Raw genomic sequence first — 14,765 nt, 5'->3', positions numbered from 1 at the left:
GGCTTGCCTGATACAGACCACAGCCACAGAGATGGAATGGTGCTGAATGCGGCGTTAAGGAACAAATAAATTTGCTACAAGAGGGCGCCCATTGTCCTGCTGTAAAGTGAGGTGAGACCAAAGGTAAGTTAAAAAGGAATCAGGACTTGTCTGTATAGAGTACAAAGAGTACTATCGCCATTCCTGCAGTCTGAACCTTTCATGTTTTCTTGTCCATGCCTACCCATGAAGATCCGAGTTAGAACTGATCTTCAGCAACCCATTCTTGTTCCTAAGAGGCGACTTACGGGATCAGGTGGTCGGGATCGCTGACACGCCATCGTATCGAAATTGCGCAGATCGATGTTTATGCTGTTGATCTCTGATTTGTGTGGTCCTGTCTCTGGTATTTATAGCAGACTGTTGCCATATAGGTGGAATATTGCTGAGTGCGGTCTTAAACAACAAACAATGGATGTTTGCGCGGACTGGGATTTGATGTTTGTTAAAATACGTTTTGCTACCAACGCAAATGAGATCAATATTGTTTTATATTGTAAACTTCAGGAAAAATCCGAAATGGTATTTCAGAGAATGTGAACTGCAGAAAAAAACTAGCATGCATGATTACTTATTGTGCAGTTGTTCGCATTTGAATAGCTTTGTCTGGCTGTTGGATTCTGGATCAGTTATAGGGTGCTCCAGCTTCCTGTCCATGGAACAGATGGCATCTGGACAATCTGCATGATGGCCAGTCTCACATCCCTCATCTAACATACATACCAGCTGGTCTGTAATGGTTTTGGAGGAGACTAGGTTCCAGTGATCTCTGCTGGCTGTAAGAGTCTTAGCCGAGGGCGAGCCACCAATCACCAACTGTTCAGGCCATGTCTCACAATATGAATAACTCAACTGTTTGGATCCTCCTAGAAGGCTGACTGTTTGGATCCTCCTAGAAGGCTGACTGTTTGGATCCTCATAGAAGGCTGACAGTTTGGATCCTCCTAGAAGGCTGACAGTTTGGATCCTCCTAGAAGGCTGACTGTTTGGATCCTCCTAGAAGGCTGACTGTTTGGATCCTCCTAGAAGGCTGACTGTTTGGATCCTCAGTTAAAGTTGGCTGAGATAAAGATGATTTCTTTGCTATCAAAACATCAAATAATCCAAAATTTCTTTAATCTTCAATCAATATGTTAAATCGAAGGACGATGTAGTTTCTTGACCTTGAGGTTACAGGGTTAATGGGTGAAATCAACAGAGGTGGACATCTTCAGAGGTTTCAAAAACAGTATTAGTTCATCACTGCTTCTTGAATGAGTGAGTGAGTGAGTGATGAATGTCAAAGGAATGAAGTTCTGCACAAGGAATTCCCTCACTTTAAAAAGCAAATCCATAGCTCACTATTTTGTCTGGATAAAGATACTGGAACTTCTTTGTGGAACAAAACTGACTGAACAGTAGATCCTGCCTGTCTAATGTCTTCAACCCAGGACCATTCAACTCTTCACACAGTACTCACATGCAATAAATCAGTAACAACAGTCATGATGCTATTTAGAATCAATTTTATTCTAGCAAGTTCTCCATGTTTTGAAACAAGCTCCTGTGAAAATGTCTTATGTACAATAATTTTTACAAGTAATTGGAATATAATCAATATATCTCTATAAAAATACAATACACCTCAACAGAAACAGTAATAAAATCCTATCCTACGGAATGGTAAAAACTTGTCATGTATGTGGTAAACACTTGTAATCAGCAAGTGTGTTAGACAGCCACAGATGTAGGATGTTTCTGCACAGTGTACTAGTAGTACAGTACAGATGATCATATCACAGACGTGTTAGTATGGGTAAATGATCTACAAGTGGATGATTTGTATATTCTATAAACATTAATTCATGAATATTCAAACTCACAGATATAAAGTAAACAAAATCATATCACAGACAAATACAATCTTCACCATGGACGGAACTGGACAGACCATAAAAACAATTTCTGTCATACAGATCTCAGGTTAAACATGAAGAAAGAAAATAGAACATGTAGAACACTGACAACATGTATACACAATAATCATACAACAACTTTGAACAATTATAATGTTTCCCGTTGGTAAAATGGTAGTGGTAAAATGGTAGTGGTAAAATGGACTGTGTGACACTGAAATAGAGTGGGTGAAGTTCATATGCACTGTGTATAGGTCAAGTGAAGCTCTGGCACCCATAAAGCAGGTACACTGTTCACAAGGCATCTACACTGTCTGCTTGTAATGCCATTTTCTACCACAGACTATCTCTACTTACTGTTCATTTACTGGCATAAGACAAATGGCAACAATTAGGGCTGGGACGGGTATCCCGGATACCTGGGATGGGTGGATTATGAATTGGACCTGGGTACCCATGTCAATAACCGTCCCGTTAAGATCATGTGACTAATAGACTGAAAAGTGTAAGTTGTTATTTTTTCTTGATGAAAAAGTTGTATTGTCTTTGAAGATTTACACAAAACTTACAGCCACTGATTTTGAATATGATACATGGTTAAGATATTGAAAAGTTCGAAACTTTTTGACTCCCAGCTGAAGAATATGTTGTCATTTCTGACAAATTTGATATCTGTAATTAGCATAATGGATATCCGGATAGGGTTGGGTAATAGGGAGTGGGGTACCCGGGTAAAACATTTGGACCTGTCCCCAAGCTAGTAACAATTACCAAGAAACAGTATCAAGGCAACAGCATTGCAGCCATACCCAATACTCTCTGCAAAACTTTTTACAGTCTGCAAAATCCAAATCAATATGTAGCTGACAATGCAATACCAGGCATGTTACATGTAACTGTACACTGGTGGCGTACATGAGTGTTTCAACCACACACAGGTACTTAATGTCCATTATGACATAACTACACAGGTGATGTTTAATAGACATATATTCAAATCCGGGTACTATTGACTAGAAAGTGCTGGACATATATCTCGACAACAGTCTACCAGCCACTCCACTAGTGTGAGACAGATGAACTAAAGATCAAACCATGATCATCAAACTCCAAGCGAGGAAATAATTCTCTAGAAGCTGGTCACTGGGTACAGGTGTACAAACCACGCTGAAAGAATAACTAAGAGGAATACAGAACAACATATGTCAAGGTAAGGTTCCAAACTTTCACATCAGCACTTAGTGTCTTACTGCAACAAAACACAAGGTCATTCACACCGAATATCACCTTCAGGATTCTTGTGTCAAGAAATGCTCACTAGAGCTGAGACCACCGTTTACGACAACTGCAGCACCCAAAATACCACCATCAAATGTCTATCCTGAAACTATCTACAAGATTTTCGTCAGCTTTGTATTAACCAACTATCTACAGATCACACATGGGCCTATAATGAAGAAAGTGGCATATTTTAACCATTGCATGTAACAACAACAAATCCACACAGATCTCTATAAGCTAATTATTCTAAGTCTTTATAAATTATGCCTTCTAGCAGAGTTTCTAGAATATACACATCAATCTGGCATAGATTGTAGCACCTCTGGCTGCTCCATGGAACTAGTGAGCATCGAAGCAGTCCTTCACAAACACCTGTGCTGCTGTTGATGTTGCTGCTGCTGCTGCAGAGGTGTGCCTGCCCCGTCCCTGGCTCCGTGTTCTTTCCAACTAGGGAGCTTCTAAAGGCAAAGCCAACTCTGGAGGACCAAATGGATCCACCTGAAGATAAACCATACAGAGCAGTGATGAAGCAGTTCACATAAAAAGTAATTCAAACGATGCACTGTATACAAATCTTTTCAGAGTTTTCACATTGCCAGGCCATCTGGACCAATGGATACATACAATGCAGTTAATTCAGCATTGGTCAGTGTCACAGACGTATCATATCACCTTAAACAACAGAACCTCCCAAGCAAAATCAGGATAACTTCAAAATCAAATTTCAGAATTAAAATACTTCAGTGAAAATATAAGAATGAGAATAATCTGTCAGCTTACATCAACTTTAGGATTCCCCTTAGCATCAACCCTGACGTCTGTTGCTGAAGGACCATACGCTCGTCGTGCTCGCCCCCAACTGGCCTTCACCTCAACATCTAACATCTGGACTCTTGGTTTCTTAAAGGCCTTCCCTGTAGAGGCACACAGTAACTGGTCTCGTTCGATGTCATCATATGTCTCAATCTAAACACAGAGCATGTGTGACATCTGTAAATATATCCTCTAAACACAGAGCATGTGTCACATCTGTCAATATATCCTCTAAACACAGAGCATGTGTCACATCTGTCAATATATCCTCTGAACAAAGAGCATGTGTCACATCTGTCAATATATCCTCTAAACACAGAGCATGTGTCACATCTGTCAATATATCCTCTAAACACAGAGCATGTGTGACATCTGTTACTATATCATCTAAATACAGAGCATTTGTCACATAGTTGGTATATATGGAGCAAATATAGTCTGGTTCATAATTATTGAGAATTTTTCTTCTTACTTTGAGCTATCCTAACACCTCAGCTGATTCACTGATACTTAAAACTAAGTAATGGTATAAGGGAGGTAACTCATCTTGGCCTACTGAGTATAGTACAATTAGAGTTACCTCCCCTGAATTTGTAGCCGACGTCATTTTCCTCAGCACTGTCAACAATGTCTGCTGAAGATAAAAGAAGGTTGATTTTTGAGTTGTGTAATCAAGGAATTGATGATGTAAATACATTGGCAGAGAGAACAGGAACTCCTCTTTCTACTGTGTATAGGATTAGGAAGAATTTTAAAGAGGGAAAGGATTTGGGGCACCAGAAAGGAGCAGGGAGACCCAGAAAATTGGACTTCTCAGATCGCGTCCGGCTGGGAATTTTAGCGTCTAAAAAGCAAAGGGCAAGCATCTCCAACATCAGGTATGAAATGATAGAAAGGGGATCAACAGTTGTATCAAAATCTACAGTTAGAAGAAATTTGATTGATCTTGGATGGGAGAAAAAGACTGGAATTCCTTCTCCTCTCATGAAACAAGAACATAAAGACAGGCGTGTTGAGTGGTGTTTGGCACATGAAAACTTTGACTGGGAAAATGTGATTTTTACTGATGAAAGCTCAATATGGGTATATCCCAATAATGTGAAAATATGGACAAAGTCTGCGTCAGCACCGTTGTATCGACGACCTAAATACAGCCCAAAGTTTCATGTATGGGGAGGGATATCCTTATTAGGAACGACCCCGCTGTGTGTGTTTGAGGGAAATCTGACAAGTCAACACTACACTAACATAATAGATAATTTTCTCCTTCCAAGTGCACGTGTTTTATGGAAATGACTGGATTTTGCAGCAAGATAATGATCCTAAACACACCGCAAAACATGCCAAGCAGTGGTTTCAGGAGAAAAATGTGACTGCATTACCATTTCCTGCATATAGTCCTGACTTAAATCCCATTGAGAACATTTGGAGGATGATGAAGGAATGTGTGAATCAAAAGGGGTTGACAAAAATTGAAGACATGAAGAGAGAAGTGGTCCGATACTTGGACAGCATAACTCACGAGACACTAACCTCTCTGATAGGAAGTATGCCTACCCGTCTTAGACTGTGCCGTGAAGCTCAAGGAGACTTGATAAAATATTAAATTGTTACCTACACAACATGAAAAGGTCAGTTCACTTTTACAATACATTCAATTTTATCTGATTTGTTCTCGTTTAATAATATGAAATGCTTTAGCTATTCTCAATAATTTTGAACCATACTGTATCTGCTCACCAGCTGGATGGTGGGGTACTCTTGTGGTTCAAGTCTCTGCTCATCACACAAATGACCCAAATTCCATTCCCCACATGGGTAGATTGTGTGAAGCCGTTTTCTGATGTCCCCCACGGTCAAAATGCTTGAATACTGCTAAAAGCTAAAGGTAAGCTCATTCACTCTCTCAGTACATATACAGCAGGTGTATATAGAAAATCTACAGACAGAGGGCGTATTAATCTACTCACCAATTTTCCATCGGAAGTGAAGAACATCTGGGCCTTCCTCCACAGTGTCAGTTTGGTGGTAGCTGCCTCCAGGAGTTGGTCCAGGGTTTCCCCCCAGATATACACCGCTCGCTCCAGACTCTCGCCGTTTGGGTACACTTGAACACGTTTCTACACAGAATACAGAATCTTTACACAACTGGTTTACATCTGACAACCTTCAGGATGAAACATGTTTGTTTCCTTAACCATTTGTTAGTTAATAATAATTACCTAACTACAGATTCTACTTAGAGTTAATATCAAGTCTACATGGAAAGGAAAGTATTTTTCCATTTCACTGAAAAGCCAGTAATTGTAAGGGATGGCTTTGACATTCACGTTTCATTTTCACATTACCCTAAAATATAATGAAGAAAGTTTGTAAAGCATGATATGTTTCAATGGCCTGCATCTTGTCCCGCTGTTGCTACTATAGTCTCACCATGTTGGGCTGGAGGTACAGTCTCCCCTTCAGGTTGACATTGGCCAGTCCCAGTCTCTGGTTAGCCTTGATCTCTCCCAGGTGGGTCTGTAAGTAACACAGTGTCACACATACTACACAGTGTCACACTTATTACACAGTGTCACACTTACTACACAGTGTCACACTCATTACACAGTGTCACAGTTGCTACACAGTGTCATACTTATTACATAATGTCACCCAAATATACTGCATATCACTGAGGATCATTATCACAGCAACAGCCAATCACATAGCTTCACAAAATACAACCACACTTTGTAACACAACCACACATTGTAACACAAACATACATTGTAACACAACCATGTCAAAGTTTCTACATTATTCTTAATAAAAAATCTTGTTTCATTTTGTTGAACATTACAGTTGCTATACCTTTCAATACAGTCAGAGATAATTTCAGTTGGAAATAAGTTGGCAAAACAATGAATGACAAGCTGACATAATATCTTAGGGTAACCTGTTAATGCCATTGCAATTTGCCGACGAGATTATTATATCTGTTTATCAGTGGAAATGTTCCGTTCTCCAGACCGGGAACCAAGAAGTCCAGATGGTCAATACCTACCTCCAGCTTGTGGACTGTGTCGTGCTTGGCCTGCTCCTGGGGGGTCAGCTGTTGCCACTGCCCCTGGATGACCACCGGCTGGGAGGTGCTGAGCGTGGACTTATACTCCCCAGGGTTCAACTCCTCCATCCGACGACCTGCAAACACCAGTCAACATTGATGACAACTGTGATCATGGCGGAGGTGCAAGGAGTAACAGCCGGCTGAGAGTATCTTTCTGACAGTCAGACTGTCACGTAATGACAAGGAGGACAGTAGTCCTGTGACACTGAAGCACTGTATATAATGGTACAGTTTAGACTGAAACATCATCTCACAGATTTCAATGTGCAACATATAAACACAGACTTGGCCACACTGTACCTAGAGACATACACGGGCTTGGCTACACTGTACCTAACTAGAGACATACAGGGACTTGGCTACACTGTACCTAAGGACATACAGGCACTTGGCTACACTGTACCTAAAGGCATACAGAGACTTGGCCACACTGTACCTAAAGGCATACAGGGATATGGCTACACTGTACCTAAAGGCATACAGAGACTTGGCTACACTGTACCTAAGGACATACAGGCACTTGGCTACACTGTACCTAAGGACATACAGGGACTTGGCTACACTGTACCTAAAGGCATACAGAGACTTGGCTACACTGTACCTAAGGACATACAGGCACTTGGCTACACTGTACCTAAGGACATACAGGGACTTGGCTACACTGTACCTAAAGACATACAGGGACTTGGCCACACTGTACCTAAGGACATAAAGGCACTTGGCTACACTGTACCTAAAGACATCCAAGGACTTGGTTACACTGTACCTAAGGACATACAGGCACTTGGCTACACTGTACTTAAAGACATACAGGCACTTGGCTACACTGTACCTAAAGACATACAGCGACTTGGCTACACCCACCTTTCATCTGACGCAGGACATGTTTCTCTATGTCCAGATCAAGAGAAACCTGTGCTCGGAAGGCTCGCTTCTTTCTACGATTGATATCCTTAGACTCAACCACTTCTGGAGGCACAAAGTTCTTGCCACCAGAGACCCACAGCTCGATGGGGTATCTGAGAATGGTCTCAAGCGGCGGCAACGGCACCCGACTCAGCAGTTCCTCCCTCTTCCGCTCCAACTTCTTTGTCTCCTGGGAGTCCAGCTCTGTGACACAATAGGGGAATCACTACATCATGACAGAAAGTATTAATGCTCTAAAATATTGTCCAATGCTTACTGACATACCATCCAACTCTTGACCTCATAAACTCCTATCTGAATTTGAAAACGGTATAAGAAGCTATACCGAAACTAATGTACTAACTATACTAATGTGAAAATGTAGAATAGAAGTTGATCATCTATGAAATTTTGTCATTTGCCTAGCTTCTGACAACATTTCCACACCCTCCTTGCCTCAACACCCTCAGAAAACCCCACCTGTGATCCCCACCCTGACACCTCACCAGTCTCCAAGCCCACTCCACAGCTACAATGTCACTATCCCCTCCTTCCAGAACCTACCTGTCTTCTCCTCCCGAGCATGGTGTTCCTCAGCAACGTCTCCTGCCCCTCTCTCCTCCACATCGCCACCACCACGCTCATCCTCATCAAACTGCTCCATGTTGTGCATGGCCCGAGTGAGTTGTGAGTGCACCTCTTGTGAGGCCTGGTCCTGGAGCGCCATCCTGTTGTCTCCACCCTCATGGACCATGGTCATTGCTGCAACATGTTGGACATTTTGTGATTCTGAAGGACCATTTGCATTACAGAGCACATAACTTTCACATCTGAAAACTGGTAGCATGATACGTGACATGTAAAGTAAGCAATGCTGACATGTAGAGTACAGGAGGATGAAAAGTAAAGTACATTACACTCACACTGCTCACTATCACTGTTCTCCATCATGACGATCTTCTCAATACGGTCGGCCATGACAGCCTTGTAGTTCTCCACGGCCCAGTCAACCAGATCGTCCATGTCCAGGACGAGGACTCCATCCTCCGTGTAGAGTCTTGTTGCTGGCTTGCTCAGCCCCAGCTGGTGGGTGCACTGGTTCAGTATCTGGGAAGACAGGCATCATGGGAGTAAAACATGCACTTCAATCTGTGGTGCGACCCTTACCATGTGAGATATGCCTGTGGATGCTTCCCATGTATGATGTGTGACCTTTGACACAATCATTGTACACCATACTGTGTTTCATCCCTGAACCTACATTGTAAGTTTCATCCACTTCCTGATCTTGACCTTACCTGAATGCTGTGTGCCCTCAAACTCTTACTACCCTAGCAAGCTGTGACCCCTGACCTGATGTGACCTATCCCTGATAGCTGTGTGATCTACAAGCCAACCTTTCCCCCAAGCTGTGACCCCCGAACTGACCCAACCTACCCCCTGTATGCTGGATCCGTAGACTTTCTCGCCAGTCCTCATTCTGCCCTCTCCATTCTTGTACGCAAGCAGCTTGACTGTCCGCACAGACTTTGCTGCGGAGATCTGCTTGGCAATAGTCTTGACACTGGTCTCCTCCCGCAGTGTTGCCAAACTCTCCTCCCAGTTCCGCAGAGTGATCTCAGCCTCAGGTGTTGACAGGTCCACCTTGCCATTCAGCACACAGAAACTTCCCACGTGACGCAGCTTAAGTTTCTTAGCTGTAGACACAGAACATCTTTGACTAGCAACATTTCTCGATATCACCAAGCATTACTATACAGCAAAATATGACTTTGCACAATTAAACAGGGTGGCATGAATCCTGAATCTGATCTGAATATTATTTTGGCACTTGTTTAACATTACTGGCACAATGGTGTCTTGGAAAAACATTTTACATGGACAAGGGGGGCTGTTAAAACGTGTCTGTGTCCGCAACAGCCAGGATTTTTGTAAGTGTTGCCAGTTGGCACCATAACTACTAAACCGTGTGTCAGTGCAGTTGTGACTTTTGCCATTCATGGGAACCATGGTACAGTCAGGCAGCGTTACTCCGGACCCCGATATTCCGATTCCCGCGATATCTGAACAAAACCTAGCTGTAACCAATCTTGTTTACTATGTAAACTCATTACCTGTTGATTCATTAATCCGGTGCTTCACTCTCCGTATCCGGACATTAATTAGCAGTAACAGATTAGCTAATTACACATAGTTTTGCTTCATTAATCAGGTGGTACATCAAAAAGGTTCGGATAATCTCCTCACACCATGAGCCCCATTCACTGGTAATTGTTAAGTGACACTTCCGAGTTGAACATGTTGTTAGTTTGTGATTTTGATCAATTAGTAGGTCTTACTTTTGGCTAGTTTGAGTAATGCCAGTCATGCTTACTTGCAGTATAAAACACAAAATTATTAGATTATAACATGGACGAGACAGGGTTGTTTCATACAACTCGGACCAAATCACACGCTGGCAAACAAGAAAATGGTTAGCACAAAGAAATCAAAAGAAAGAATCACCATCGCCTTGTGTGCAAACGCAACTGAATCGATCAAAATCAAGACGTTTGTCATCGCAAATTCTAGACGTCCCAGATGTTTTGCAAAAGACTTTAATCCACAAATGTATGTCCGATATCAGTTTAACAGGAAAGCATGGATGACATCAGATATATTTTGTGATTGGCTATGATCATATGACAGACAGATGCAATCACATGGTCAACACGTGATCTTATTTTGTGACAATGCTGCCTGTCACAAGTGTGCCAATGTCAAACTGACCAACATGACAGTTAATTTCTTGTCCCCAGACACCACATCGCAGAACTTTCAAGGCCCACTACAAGAAATATCTCGTCAAGCATTTCATCCAGTGTGCTGAAGATGACCGGCCACAATCACTTAATCTCCAAGAAGATTTCTTTCACAGTGAGTTTTGTCATGTGTATAATGTATCCAGACATGATTGTATGCATTGATTGGTTGTCATATGAATATTCAAGTTGTTATGTCTACAAACTGTAAGTCTTTAGAAACTTGTATACATTCATATGTTTTTGTATTGCCATGTCAAAGGGAAGTAACTCTACTGTAGTGGTGTTCATAACAGTTCGTTTTAGTAGTCCGCACGTTTCACTATCCGAACGTTTTTGATGAAAAACAGAAGTGTCCGGATTAACGCGGCCTGACTGTATACAAGACCTGTGGATTATATTTAATGTTGGGCCAATGGTATGCTCTAGCATTGAAAAAAAACCCCCCAAAACAAAGCATATTTTTTAGCGTGAATGGCACAATGGCTCTGCCTGGCTGTAGCACTGAAAATGTACAGTTCTTAGATGAGACCCGTTTCCACTCTCCCTCTCAACAAAATATGACCAGTCCCTGAACTAAATCATCAAATATATACAGTCAAGTCTGGTTATACAACATCGCCTGTTGCACATCAAATTGTCAGATAAATGTAAATATTGGATTTTCATATTCTGAGGACAGATAATGTTATGCAATTTTCTGAATAAAAATGTATTTTTCTGAATAAAATTGATATTTTATACTTATCCTGACTCGATTACACGATGCCATTTAGAAAGTGGTCAAATGCAACATATGTCATATTTGGGATTTCACTTTCTTAGTAAAGTACAAATTCTAGTACTTTTTTTGGTTGAGTCCCATCCGGGATTCGAACCCGCACCCTCAGAGTCAGGCACCTAATCGCTAGCACACAAAGTCAGCCGCCTAGCCCGCTCTGGTGGAAGTCGCGGTGGCTGAGCGGGCTAGGCGTGTTTGACTTCCAAAAACAGCCCTCCATTATAGTTGATAGCGAGCAATTCCCATGTAGTGCTAGTGTAGAGTCAAGGCTCTGACTTTGTGTGGGTTGGAGGCTCGCGGAGGTTCCAATCCTGCTGCTTTATATGCTCTGAGATATTGTTGCAGGATACTTCCTTAGGTGTCTGAGTAGATACAGGCGCTTGAACCGTTAGTCTTCTAGACTTAGTACGTGCAATGTATATCTTCAAGGTTCTCACTGGACATAATGATAAATTTTGTGTATCATGAGGTCCCAAGATTGAAGATAAGGCTGGTATACGGAACTGTCTATCCGGTTGACCTGGCAGTTGATTCTTTGCGATGAAATCGCATCTTAGACCATACATGAAGATGAAATACAGATGGCTGGCAGTGCGTCTGCTTTGTGTGGGGGTGGATGAGAAGATTCTTCCACTCTGGTAATTGTAGTGTTTGTTGTCCTAACTCTTCTATAAGTGTTGGAAACCAATCTCTCGTTTGCCAGTAGGGCGCGACCAAAATTAAATGTAACCCCTTCGTTTGTCTGATTTTTTCGATGACTTTCGGTAGCAGTACTAGAGGGGGGAACGCAAAAGCGTTCAGTCCTTCAAACTGAATGCTGAGAGCGTCTGTTGCCCAGGCTAAGGGATCTGGTACTTGTGACACAAAGGTCGTTGTCTGTTTGTTGAACCTCGTTGCAAATAGGTCTATTTGCGGTGATCCGAGGGCCTGACTGATTAGTTGACACGCTTCCCGATGCAGCATCCATTCTGTTGGTGATGGATGAAGAAGACGAGATAGGGCGTCTGCCATGATGTTGCAGGCTCCTGGTGTTGACATGCTTTTACTTGAAGATTCACACTGTCGACTAAGTTGAACAGTTGAAACATCAGGTGTAGTAGAGATAGTGATCTCGTTGACCCTTGTTTGTTTATGTAAAAGACTACTGTTGAGTTGTCTGTGTGGATCATTAATAACTTATCTCTCAGTGCTATCGACCAGTGGTGGATTACGTGAATGACTGCTTTCATTTCTAACTGGTTGATGTGAAGAGCCTGTTCCTCTTTGTTCAAGTTTCTGCTGCTACCTCATTTCCTAGATGAGCTTCCTATCCTTGCAGAGATGAGTCTACATAGAGATGGTTGTTGAAAACTGGCTCTAACATATAGGTTCCTGCCCAGACATTCGATCGGTGATTTACTAACCAACCCAATTGTGTTAGTAGCCCGATTGTGAAGTCTAACTGTAGTCTGAGTTGACTCTTCTGTTGATGCGCTTGCATGCCGTTGTCCAGAAAAAAAGCACTGCATAGCTCCCTGAGATGTAGATATTTGACGATGGGTTTGGTTACCCGAGTAAATAGCCATGAGGCCGAAGATATTCCGAATGGTAGGACCGTCCCTTGGTAGTGCTGACCATTGAAAAGGAAGCGCAGATATTTCCTGGATTCTCAATGAATCGGGATATGCAGGTACACATCTTGCAGATCTATGCTGGCTGGATAGTCTGCTGGTCGGATGAGGAAAATGTAACATCTTGAAATGTTCTGGCTTCCATAGAAACTTCTTGTTGTAAATGAGTCGGAATTTCTCTCTCGAATTCTTCTTCGGTGCCAAGAAGATTGGGGAGTAAAAGTCGGGTTTTAGGTTCTGTGGCTGTATTACTTCTACTGTTCCCTTCTGCAACAGTGTTGATACAGCATCGGTCAACCCGTCTAGTTGATTGTCTGCATAGATGATTGGAGTTGGTAGTTTTGTAAGCGGTGGTGTATCTTCCAGCAGAATCTTGTAGCCGTCTCGCAAAATATTCATGACATCGTTGTCGTTGAGGATTCCAGTAAAATTGAAGACGTCCACCCACTTGAGATGGTTGTATGGGAACGGCTGGGGGTGGAAGACTCCAGTCATTCCGAACCTGATCTTCAGCGTTTATTTCCTCCTCCATCCCTTGATGATCTTCCTGACGTCTGCAGGCACTTATTTCCTCCATAGGGGCGACGAAAAGAAGAAGACAGCTTCTCCTCTCAAGCGTTGAATTTCTTATCCCTCGCTCTTTGAACCCTGCAGAACTTGGACTGATTTGCCTGTTTAAGGACAGAAGTCAAAGTGTCGATGGATTTGATCATCATGACTTCCCTTGAATCTTGAGCAACTGATCTTGCTACCTCTTCAATCTTCTTGTCAAACACAGTAGGTGCAGACCATGGGGCTTGATACGAAGGCTTTGAGAAGTTCTCACTCCATGACGCGGCGGACAGGAACCCCTGTCTCCGTAGTAGATTAAGACCCGCAGTAGCAGAGGCTAGATGTTTGGACATAAACTGTTGATCCCTCCTCTGTGTGATAAGCGCAGACAGGATCATCCTCTCTTCCTCATTGGCAGGATTGCTGAATTTTGTCATGATTTTGTCTCGTTGATGGCTCTGGATCGAGCTAATCCGAAAAGGGTTTGCCTCTTAGTAGTGTCGAGTTGCGACAGCCTGTTGTCTTCTACTTTGTAAAACCTCCTGCAAGCTGCATTGATAACTTTGCAACCTTCATCTACATCAGGTGCTCTGATAAATGGCTCCATGTGATGAAGAGGGAAACGACGTGTGTTAAATGGCGGCACATGTTGCTGTTGAAACTTGGTTGCTGACCTAATACAGGAGTTATCCGCAGGAACGTTAACGTATCGATGTCATCATTCTTCATCTTATACGTGTTGAGTTCATTGGAATCCTTAGACGGTGAGACAAGGTTTAAGCCATCCATGATCCATGATGTGACTTCTGAATCTGAGAAGAGGGCTTCTTCTGGTGACAGCTCTTACTCCTAGAGTAAGACGCATTCACAGATCACTGATGATCCCGAATGTGTGAATCTAAGTCTGAAGGGGAGGATGACTGCATACGGCCCCTTCTATGAACAGGGGAGACGAGCAAGTGACGTCACTCACCCAAG

General features: G+C 42.5%; 1 protein-coding gene across 1 annotated transcript in view; it reads right to left on the bottom strand.

Moving 5' to 3' along the window:
• Window positions 1-1,527: 1,527 nt before the first annotated feature.
• Window positions 1,528-14,765, bottom strand: part of LOC137261875 (doublecortin domain-containing protein 1-like) — a 51,052-nt gene continuing 37,814 nt past the window's right edge. The window contains exons 31-39 of the mRNA XM_067799683.1: window positions 9,481-9,740; window positions 8,967-9,150; window positions 8,608-8,805; window positions 8,002-8,247; window positions 7,075-7,211; window positions 6,462-6,548; window positions 5,999-6,148; window positions 3,996-4,181; window positions 1,528-3,713 (exon numbers count right to left, since the gene is read on the bottom strand). Coding sequence (XP_067655784.1) covers window positions 3,663-3,713; window positions 3,996-4,181; window positions 5,999-6,148; window positions 6,462-6,548; window positions 7,075-7,211; window positions 8,002-8,247; window positions 8,608-8,805; window positions 8,967-9,150; window positions 9,481-9,740 — 1,499 coding nt within the window. The 3' untranslated portion in view covers window positions 1,528-3,662. The remainder of the gene's footprint in view (window positions 3,714-3,995; window positions 4,182-5,998; window positions 6,149-6,461; window positions 6,549-7,074; window positions 7,212-8,001; window positions 8,248-8,607; window positions 8,806-8,966; window positions 9,151-9,480; window positions 9,741-14,765) is intronic.

This window comes from Haliotis asinina, chromosome 14 (genome assembly GCF_037392515.1).
Source record: "Haliotis asinina isolate JCU_RB_2024 chromosome 14, JCU_Hal_asi_v2, whole genome shotgun sequence".
Lineage (NCBI taxonomy): Eukaryota > Metazoa > Mollusca > Gastropoda > Lepetellida > Haliotidae > Haliotis > Haliotis asinina.
The sequence above is the reverse complement of the archived record's forward strand: the minus strand, read 5'-3'. Positions and strand labels throughout refer to the sequence as shown.